This window comes from Micropterus dolomieu, linkage group LG08 (assembly GCF_021292245.1).
Source record: "Micropterus dolomieu isolate WLL.071019.BEF.003 ecotype Adirondacks linkage group LG08, ASM2129224v1, whole genome shotgun sequence".
NCBI classification, from domain to species: domain Eukaryota; kingdom Metazoa; phylum Chordata; class Actinopteri; order Centrarchiformes; family Centrarchidae; genus Micropterus; species Micropterus dolomieu.
The window spans coordinates 27,295,663-27,307,190 of NC_060157.1; the positions used below are offsets into that span (position 1 = coordinate 27,295,663).

Here is an 11,528-nt window from a genome sequence, read left to right on the forward strand (position 1 = left end):
GTTATTGATTCCAGTTCAAGAAAGTATTTTAAAAACTGAGTGGCCTTGAGTGGTCCAAAGTGAAATCTCTTTGATATAAATGTCACTACTCTTCAAGGATTAAAAACCATAACTGATGTATTCCTAGGGCAAGTTTTACATATGCAGTCGCAACTCAGGCTTGACAGTTAATTTAATGCCAGAAGGACAGTTCGCAATAAATGTCATTTACATAGGCTATGCTCTTATCTGCTGTAGATGACTCGGGGTTTTACACCCTGTGGTTCTGCTTCTTGTCATCATTTACAGTTTTCTTTCCTGATCTGCAGTTGTAATATTTTTTTATGTTTATTTATAGTAATTTGCTATTTTTTGTAGCTGATCAATTTTGAGAACTATTCTGTTTCTAATCAAATCCTCACAGGGACCAAGCTTCCTACCTACAGGCAAAGGTTCTCAGGTGGCCAAGAAGAATCTGTCCAATATTGTTGCTGCCAAGACTATCAAGGTACAGAGTGTGCTACTTATTCTTTGTGCAATATTTACAGTGCATTGGACCATCTTTATCTCCTTCAGCATTCCTCTATTTCTTATTTTCTCAATGAGGTGCAATGTGCAGTATATTTTTCTGCCATGATAAGAGATTTATTGTAGTTCATTTTAAACATTTTGATATATATTGATCAATAGATTCAGAAGAGTAGAGGAGGATAAAGCCGCCTAAACTCAGTTTATTATATGGTATCATATTATATATATGATATATATATATTTTGAGTTTAGTCGGGTCAACCTTCTGGTACATCCTTAAGTCTAATAACATCTAGTATACACACGCAATCCCAGATAACTCTCTGCGGAGTGGCAGTGCACCGCCTCCTCCCTCCTCTCCTCTCCCACACGGTCACAGCTCAGACACAAAGAACTCTTTGAAGTGTCAACTATTTAAAAAGTTACACTAGCCAGACAAGATTGTCAAGCAAAATTATATGCTGGAAATCACTTTTATCTTACTGAACATTGTTTATCTTCTCCAACTGGCAAATGTCAGGCTGGAGAGTTTAACTATCTCCAAATGGAGGACAGCATGACACGTCTGGCTAATCTACTTTAAATGAACCATGCATATATAGTATTTCTCTGAAGTTATTTTCCCATTTTATGCACTTATTCAACCATTTTTAATATGTCAGAAGTTCAGAGGAGGGAAAAACAATTGGAAAGTGCTTGTTCAAATGCACTTTGGATAAGACGATATGCTTTATATCTCCATGTGACATAATGTGCTCTACAGCCCCTGCACGCTACAGCTGTCACAAAAAAATAAGTTCTGTTCCATTCAATTAATCCTTTCAAGTTGAAATTTCGGCCCTCTTTCTGCAGACGTAAATATAAGCTTACATTGTAAGCACATTTATGCGGCTAAAAAAAGATAACCATCACTGTTGGGTAACCTGCAGTACCTCGCAGTAATCCTGTTGTTCGTGTAGAGTACAGTACCCTGGAGCTCTCTCATTGCATGGGATGATGAAATATTTGCCAGTCTGCCAAGCGTATGTGTGTCTGCCTACGGTATGTGTGTATTCGTGTGTCAGTGTCAGCACTGCTGCTCTGAGCAAAAATCCTGTCAAAAGGTCACAAAGGTCGGGTCTGGATCAAATCTGTGTCCCACTAAAACTGACAAGCCCCAACAGCAAAACTGTCAGGATGCCAGCTTTGGCACCGCTGTCAGTCAGCACACATCGTCAGAGCCAGATATGGGCCGCTCCTGCAGGTCAGCATGGGCCTGCAAATCTGACCCATCAACGATTTGGACAGCTGCTGTTTGGCAGGGATCAGCTTCTGAGTTTGTGAATCAATGACCAAAATGTGGAAACTTTAGAGAATAGTCCATTACTCATGACTAGATATTTAACTCTGTTACACATGAAGGTTCTCTTCATTATTGGTGGCTGTGGCTCAAGAGGTAGAGCGGGTGGCTGTACCACCACCACCGCTATACAAGTACGGAGCATTTCAAAACTTATTTTGTATTTTAGCACTGCATACTTTCACTTGCACTATGTGTGTTTGTGTCTATTTGTATAAATGAATGTAAGAAATAATTGCACAAACTGCTTGGGTTTAATCTATTTAATTCAGATGTTTCATTCGCATGTGTAATGATACACTATAGTTTGTAGTATGTGGACACCCGAACATTACATCTATATGTGAAATCAGATTGTTAATCACCTAATTCCAAAACCATGGACATAAATCTGCTGCTTTAACAGCCTCCGCTCTCCTGGGAGAGCTTTCCATTAGATTTTGAAGCATGACTGCAGGGATTTGCTCCAATTCAGCCACAAGTGCATTAGTGAGGTCGACCACTAATGTTCGACGACAAGGCCTGGTTCACAGTCGGTGTTCCAGTTCATCCCATAGGTGCTGGATGAGGTTAAGGTCAGGGCTCTGTCTGGGCCAGTCAAAGTTTTTCTGCACTAAACTCATTTTCATAGATAAAACATAATATGTTTATAGATGAGCGATGTTGGAGTTCCCCTGCCTTTATTTGTAACATTAGAACACTATGAATAATCCGAAAAAATCCTGCCGAAAAGCCATGAAAGAAAGCCATGTTAGCTGTCCTTATACGTCATTTTTCTTTTTGAAATAAACACTTGGTTGATTAGCATTATACCACTAATCTGTCATCCAAACAGCAGTGATTGGAAAACAGTATTCTACAATGTAGTCTGATTACTTTCACTGACAGTAGAAGCTGCAGTGTTTATTGGACCTCACAATATGAATGTGTTGGTAAGAAGGAACAACAAACAGTGGTTTTCACTTTTTCTTGAGTTTTTTTTCTGGGGGGTATGTAGTGAGGTTTAAACTATAACAGTTGGCCTGGTGGTGGCAGCAGAGGAAAGGCCATGAGGTCATTCCAAATGTGTAAATTTGATGGCAATCTGCCAATTAGAGCAGGAGATATTTGGAACAGATTTTGGCCAACATTGCCAAAATAAGACAATCCTTAGGAATTTCCAGACTGGAAAAAGTTTATCCTCTGTGGAGCATGATGATGCTTAATACATTGGCAATCTGGCCTATTAGATTTTTTATGTTCAAGTGGAAACTCCGGGCTGATTTTGGGACAATAGCAAAGGCAGGAGGTCAAACAAAACATGTGGACATGGACACATTATTATTATTATTATGATTATTCTGTACTACAGCAGTACTCTCAGCTCAGAAGTAACAATCAATCATAATTCATAGCCTGTAATTCAGTTATAATCCATAATCCCTAAACTCTACAGGTTTAGGGATTATGGATTACAGGCAGTTCCAAAATGTTTGCATATGTTGGCGTACATCTATACACCAGCTATCATATGTAACCATATGTAATTAGTGCATATGTAAGAAACATTTGTGTTGATTTGCACAGATCCTGAGGGCTATTTTAATGCGGCAAACATCAAAGCACATTCAGCAGGTCTGTGGGGGTTTCAGATTGAAGCCAACTTTTATTTTCTACTGTACAGCCACAGCCTGTTCTATGATCATCACACTCTGTTGAATTTTTAAATGAAACTTCTCAAAGGCTTTTTAAAAAACTGTGTGTTGTTTAGACTTGTACTGCCTCAAGAAGAAAACATAGCAATTCCACTCATTGAAGAGAGTCATGGAATGTACAATGTAGGTGTTCTCTGAATGTCTAATGACACAGGACCGGTATTGTCTGAGGGTCTCACACACACACAAACACAAGGGGAAAGCAGGAAGAAAAGAACTGATGAACTAATGAAAGTAGTTGGCGCGGTTAGCCAGAAAATAATAAAATATACATGACCCACCTCACCATGCCTGTAAGACAAGTTCCCAATTATTACAACACTGGTCATACTTTAATTATTATGGCTATCTATTCCTATCTGTAGAAATAAATTGATTGTACTCATAACTTCATTGCTGAGACAATTAAAGACGAACATTGTGGTTCACCTTGTGTGTGTATTTTTTACATTTCTCTAGATTTGGATTTTTGTTTGTTATACTGGATACCTTCCCCTTTTCAGGCCTTTAAACATTCTTTGAATGAAACTAATTCCCAATTTGTGGGCAGAGTAAGTGCACCTTAAGAACATAGGGGTCACAAGCAAAATGTTGGGCATTTGTTGATTGCAAAGTAAATTGATGCAAATAATGGACAAAACTATGACCATAAGATCCAAGTTGTAATAAAAATGTAATTCTCCTTTAAGGAGCTTCTAACCCAGCTATCTGTCTGTTTTACTAGTTTGGCTCGAGGGGTTTTATTGCCCCATGACGATGCTGTTACTTCCATTGGAATTGACATCATGCAGAGGAGTGGCATGCTGCTGATACCACTGACTTTTCACCTTCCCTCCACAGGTTACATTCAAAGCAGAAGACGGCAAGCCGATGGCCATCTGCCAGGTGAACGTGGAGGCGACACCTCACATTGTCGACCAGACTTTCCGGCTTTACCACCCTGAGCTCTGTTTCCTCAAGAAAGCCATCCGCCTGCCACCCTGGCATGACCCCACAGGTAGCACAGGTTACCCCAGTTATCCCCCATCAGCCATTACTCCCTTGTCTCACTGCTTCCACCCTTCCTCCCCTGACTGCGATTTGATAGTTTGGTATAAGATTCAATGCATCTTATTTATTTGCATAGTATTGACTTTTTAGTGCTGGTTTTGTGCTTATTTAATACATTTTCAGAAGGTATAGTGACTTACTGTCCCGGAGGAGCGTAAACTCGTACATTAATGTGCACATACTACAGTATACAAGGTGGATATGAATGAATAAGGTATTCATTGTATTGTGTTTTCACTAAAATATCAACAAAAACAGTTGTATAATACAATTTCTATCACAAAAATGGCTAATAATGTAGAGGCATCTGGAAATGAAAAACAAGAACAAATGAAATGAATTACATTAAAAACATTGAACAAATGCGTGCGTGTGTGTGTATTGTATAAAACACGTCACATTACATATGTCATTAAGATCAGCTAGGTGTTTAATACTGATTCCATTTATAAAAACTGCTTAAATACAAAAAGTAACATTTTTACTGACTGTAAGTTAACCATTTATTCCTCTTTTTTTGTTATTGGGTTAACCAGTTAACCTAAATGCCAAGACTCACGTTTCCATCCGCTGCAGTGACCCCAACATCATCTGCCAGACGAGGATGCTGGTGAGAGAATGACAGTATTTTTCTTACATTTTCCAATCCCTACCATAGTAACTCACACTAATATTATCAGGGGATTAATTACTGAACTGAAGCTTCAGCACAATTTCCTTTACCCCTCCATTTTATTATCTTTCTGCCTTTCACTCTGTTTCTGTGCAGGTGCCAGGGGAGCCTCAGGATGTGTACTTGAAAGTGCCAGGGAGTCCCAGTCCACACTTAAAAATGTTCTTTGTGATGGTTTTTACGTATGTATTATTTACTAAACAGGCAACTTGAACACGATAAACACAAACACACACACACACACACACACACACACACACGCTCATCTTAGCCTGAAGAAGCTTTCTATTTTTGACTAATACACTTGTTCACGCAGGCTTGAATTAATTAACTAATCAGATGGAGATTTGGTGGTCTGACTGCCTGAAGTTTCTGAATCTGCCCTCTAGTCTTCCTAATCTTCTAAATCAGGATTATTATATGTGGGTTTCTTAATATGCGGGGCAAATGTTTGTATTCATTATTCCAACTAATATTTGATATGATGAAGTTTTGGCTGTTTACATATTTACTGCAGAACTGATCTGCATTAGATTGCTTGTCTATTAGAAAGCCTTTATTTTATAAATTACACTCTAGAGCAGGGGTCTCAAACTCATTTTCACCAAGGGCCACATAAGCATTACTGTTACCCTCAAAGGGCCAGTTGCAACTGTAAGACTGTATAAACGTAACTACTCCTTTACGTATTGTTAAATAACTGTCTCTTTATTTGATTATGTATTCAAGTTAAGTCATTTATCAGATGTAATATAAATATAAAATTATATATAAAATATAATATAAAAATATAGCCTTAGTAAGAAAATTTCGACTCCGACTCGACATCTACAACCGGCCAATGAGAGCAGGCAGCTACTTTTCACTGCACAACACTTTTTACTCCCCTCCAGCTCTCCTGCTACCTACTTGTGCTAATCCATTCTTTCACCCAGATTCTTTGTCTTTATAATTGCTGTCTTTATAATAACAAACAACAGCTATTTTGTCTATAGGTTCGCATCATTTAGGTTTTTCTCCTTGAAGCATAAACATGTATTCACTTTCCCACCATTCATGAAATTGCCTTCCTTCTGCATCACTTTTTCTCTTCTTGGACATTTAGAGATTTCTTGTATACATTTCTCATCTCCACTATCGGAAAACTACCGTAGTGGGTGTGGAAACATCGCAATCTATTGGCGGGATGCCGTCACTTCTCGGGTCACAAAATCGACATACATTGTGGGAGATGTAGTTTATGGCAGCATTGACTTTTATTTTAGGACAATCATGAATCTTTAAAGCTTTCGCGGGCCACATAAAATGACGTGGCTGGCTGGATTCGGCCCGCGGGCCTTGAGTTTGACACGTGCTCTAGAGTTTTCTGGTAAATTATTACATTTTACAACATTCAGTGTCTATCAGCAGCAAAAATTATGCTTGTCTGTCTACTGTCTAATGTGGTGAATACATTCTCTTCCTGCAATGCAGAATCTGCTCAAGCATGAGTCTTTGTGGGAAATAGATGCAATAATAAGAATGCAGGTACGGGTTAAACACAGGGACTCCACATGGCAGCTTCGTTATAGGGTTAGAAACTGAGATCATCCAGTCGTCCTATTCGGGAATAAAACGACCTGGCCATAAGTGTTTCTGTGGTCAATTACAGTAAAATATATGAAGTTAAATGGTCCCTTGTCATGTAAAGGCAGCCATTTTGTCACATGGCCACAATTTGACACACATTGAACCTGGAGGTTTTAAGGTTCAGAGGGGAACTGGGGCCCAGGGCAGCTATGTGTTTCCCCTAGTTGATAAGCCAGCCTTGATTCATGGAAATGTTTTAGAAAATTGTCACAAAATGATGTAACCCATAAAATAAAGCATTGCACAAACACCTAATGCAATTCAGTGTAAACATTTATGGCATGGCATTTGCAACATGTAAAAAAAAAAATGCTGTATCATCTGAAAACATCAGTAGTGTCAATCCAACACTAGTGACATTGTGTCTGCCTGTGTGTCTCAAATACCCATAACACTTGAATTCTATTCCAAATGCTCCTTGAGTGCTGTTGTCACAGAGCAGAGCTGAGTAGGTGACTACATCGCCTCCCACTCACAGCTCTCACAGTCATTTAGGGCCACTGAGACTGAATTCCCCTTTTCTCAGCAGTGAGAGTGAGGAGGAGGAGGAGGATGATGATGTTGCTGCTTATTAAAATGCTAGTGCAGCTGCAGATCAGCCCTTCTCATCTCCGACCTCATGCTGCTACCGCTGCGTCTCCAGGGGGCGTCAGCTTAATTGTCCCTGATGATGTTTTTCTCCATAGTGATAAGTGGATGGCGGTTCCCTCCCAGATCTGGCAGATTTACGTGCATTTCCTGGAGCGGGTGGATGTCAGCTGTGTGACTGGCCAGCGGAGCTGTCAATCACTGGTGCTGAAGGGGAAGCAGGCTGTTCGCAAGGTCAAATGTTTCTCATCACACCCCCAAGAGATAGAGGTATATCTTCAACAGTAGACCACTTTTGAGTCTGTGACTTGTTGAAAATGTAGTAATGCTTTGGTATTTGGGTGCATAACAATAAACAGAGTAAGTGGAAAATATAACAAAGACAAAGCAAGGACTGCAAGCCAAAAGGTGTAAATATAAAATTGAAAATGGACAATAAGATATGACAAAATATGACTTAAATAATATGTACAATATGGCTGTTAAATATCAATATGACTCTGTGAGTTCATCCATACTGTTGGTAGAGGTCATAAAAATATCCCACTCAATACATTCCAAGCACATCCAAAGGTCTTCCATAGCTTCACTGGTCCACCGCTTTGATATACTCACAACAGGTTTACAGAGCTTGAATTTCTGACTGTATGCAGGAATCAGGTGGTCAGAGTGTCCCAGTGCAGCGCTAGGGACAGCGTGAAAGGTACTGTTGATTGTTGTGTAACACTGATCCACAATGTTCTACTCTCTGGACGGGCATTTCTTTTTGGGGAGATCATGGCTGACATTCCCTTTGTTAAAGTCACAGAGGACAATAACTAAGGAGTCTGTGTTTGTCCGCCCCACACACAGTATCCGGTCTGCAGGCATGCGCTGTGCCTCCTAAACACTGACCAGAACGAATGAAACAAACTCCCTGGGGGGAGTAGAAGGTTTTGCAATTGATGAAGGAAGATTCCAGATCAGGAGAACAGCGCTGTTGAATCACTGCCGCATCCTTACACCAGCCCTGTTAATGTAAAAACAAATACCTCCACCTTTGGTATTGCTGGGAAGTTCGGTGTCATGATCCGCTCTGAAGACTGTGAAGCCTGCCAGCTGCAGTGCAGTGTCTGGTATCGATCCACACAGCCACGTTTCCGTGGAGCATAAAACGGAAGATGGATGAAATTCTCTGTTTTTCCTCACCAGTAGCTGAAGTTCCTCCAGTTTAATGCACAGTGAGCGCAAGTTGGAGAGAAATATTCCCGGTAACGGTGGGCGAAGTCCACACCAGCAGAGACGCACAAGCACACCGGCGTGTTTCCCTCTCCTCCAGCATTTCACTGCATGTACAAAGATGACAAACCCTTTGACCAGAATCTCCAGTATTTCCACTGCTGACACAAGAAAAGTGGGAAATAATTCTGCTGGTGTTGTTGTTTCCCTAAAGTGCTTGAGCCTTTCTCTGGTGAAAGAGCTACAGCAGAAAACTGAATTTACAGACAAAACAAGAGAAAACAATGCACACCAACACAGGGAGGCAACCATCCGTGGTGCCATCTTGATCTTATCAAAACAGAAAACCAGTTCTCAGCAGTGTGGAGAGTAGAGGTCGTCACGGTTCCACGAGTTTCTGGTAACTGGGATACAACCTGGTACCTGAGCTACTTAATCAGGGAGGGTCTTTTTGCTGTGGGCCTCAAGTATGTCTAATACCCAAGTGAATCCAAGCAGACTTTGTTTTGTGAGGCAGATAGAGAGTGTGATGTGTAAGTGCGCGGACACCAGCTGGTTATTAATTGGTGGGGCATCCTGCTGCTGCCAGTGTCGGGGTTTTCTCTGTATTTCGGTCTGCCAGTGTCAACCAGTGAGTTTGGATCAGGTCTAAGGATTTTGTATTTGGATTGAGGCTGACTGTTCTCGGGTTTCTTTTAGATTGGTTCTTATTTTTAGAAATTCATTTCTGTGCGTCAGGCTTGGGTAGGTTGTCCATTGGTCCGTGTTTGGATTTTGGACCCATGAAGACTTCAAGTGGAAAGTTGTATTTGATTTTGTCTTCACTTTCGCCGTCTCTTTATTAATGGTAAATGGATTGCACTTACAGTATATGGTGCCTTTCTAGTCGTCTGACCAGTGCTTTACTACAAGTCTTTATTCACACACACACACACACACACACACACACCTCATGCAAGGTGCCAACTGCTGATCCAAGACAGAAATTAATCCCATTCACACACATTCACAATCTGGGGTTCAGTATCTTGCCCAAGGACACTTTGACATGCAGACTGGAGGAGCCAGGGATGGAACCACCGACCTTCTGATTAATGAACAACCATGAACCATGAACAACAATGATTTCTATTTTTCAACAGGGACAAAGGCTGACACAAATGGGAAGCAACATGTAGAAAAGTGAAAAACTAGAATCAAAACAGCTCAAATCATATGTCAGATCCTCCATATCTAAGAGAAGTTGAGGGCATTGTTCTTAATGCATGCTTTCAGCAATTTTTAAACTGCATATCCAAAAATGATTTCATGCAAATTGCTCTCCTAGCAGCAGGAAACAATGAAACAGCAACAGTCTCTTTTTTTAATAACCTCAGGTTACAATTCAAGTCATTATCAAGAATGTATAAATGCGAGTTGGCTGCATAATGGCTTTTCCTGTCATGTCATTTAATTTTATGAGGTTCCCCCATTTCTTCCTGCAATCATGTCAGTTCATGCTGGAACACAATTTGACATGATCTGAAAAATTAGCAATGGCTGTATGCTCCCTGAACATATGAAAATATATTCCAAGAGTGTCAGATTGCCCTCTATTTTACTTGACATTGTTTCGTATTCAAAACTGTGTACAAGAAGGGAGAGAGTTTGACGATGTTTCTCACTCAGAGCTGCAATAAAAGGGCATTGCATATTACTCACTCATAGTTTAAAAAAAAAAGGAAGAAAGGAAAAAAAGTGATGGACTGTCACAGCCACCGTGGATGCATACAGTACGACCCAAACATGTTCTCCCTGAAGAAATAGGGTACTGGCTGAAAAAGCTACAGATGTATTTTTAAAAGATTTCCCCGTATGCATCAGCGGTCGCTTTGATCTGACTCTCAGCAGGTTAGCTCACTGTGGAATGCATCGAAGGAGTCTTATAAAATAGGATAAAGCTCACCGCCGGAGAATAGCTTTGCTTTTCTCAACAGATTGAAAAGGAGCTACACAGTAAATCTCATTCTCGCATCCTTCTGTCTTTGTCACATTTCTGCCTCTACTTTCTCTCATTTGATTGTCTGCCTCCTCTCTCTACCTTTTTTCACCACACCTTAGTCGCCCTTTCTCTCACCCACTCTCTGCTGTAATCTCTACACCTCTTTTATTTCCCACCAATTCTGTTAGCCACCTTTTCCCATTAACTTAGTTGGTCAGTGCCTCTATTTCTCTTTATTAATTGTCTCTTCCCATATCTTCTCTTTAGGTGGACCCAAAAGGTGTGTTTGTTTTGCCTCCATCAGCAGTGCAGGAGCTCCAACTGAAGGTGCAACCATGGCGAGCAGGCAGCCGCTTCTTGTATGTGAATGCAGTGGATGTGGAGCACCGGCGGCTGGTCACCGCCTGGCTGCTCTGTCTCAACGTCCACCGGCCCGTACTGTCCAAGGTATGAGGAGTTTTTCCCTGGCTTTACCACGTAAAATGGTAATGTGTGTGTTTCTATCATGCACTTGCACTGCCCTTCTCACATTTTAAACTCCATCATACTCCAGTTTGGTGGCACTCATTTATTTACAGTTGCAGCAACAGAATGACTGTATTTTTTTCCTCACATAAACCACATAAATCAGTCTTTTTTTCTCATTTTGATCGCTTATACACATCTTACAAAAAGTCGGTCTTGAGGCACGCCCAATGTACAAATTTTGTGTCAAATGCAGTCAAAAAATCTGATATTAGCTGCACATGGGAACTGTGCATTTTTGGATGTGTCCTACTGATTTAGTGACCAACCAGTTGTGGCACTAACAGACTGCGCGTGTGTGTGTGTGTGTGTGTGTGTGTG

General features: G+C 40.6%; 1 protein-coding gene across 2 annotated transcripts in view; it reads left to right on the top strand.

Annotated features, from left to right (window-relative positions):
- The window catches only part of nphp4 (nephronophthisis 4), a 178,182-nt gene that overhangs the window by 133,996 nt on the left and 32,658 nt on the right, over positions 1-11,528 (top strand). The window contains exons 18-23 of one of the 2 annotated variants that reach the window (XM_046056486.1): positions 404-487; positions 4,384-4,540; positions 5,130-5,203; positions 5,363-5,448; positions 7,582-7,753; positions 10,950-11,129. In XM_046056486.1, coding sequence (XP_045912442.1) covers positions 404-487; positions 4,384-4,540; positions 5,130-5,203; positions 5,363-5,448; positions 7,582-7,753; positions 10,950-11,129 — 753 coding nt within the window. Of the gene's footprint in view, positions 1-403; positions 488-4,383; positions 4,541-5,129; positions 5,204-5,362; positions 5,449-7,581; positions 7,754-10,949; positions 11,151-11,528 lie in introns of those variants that run through there. The other variant, XM_046056485.1, reaches the window with a different exon arrangement.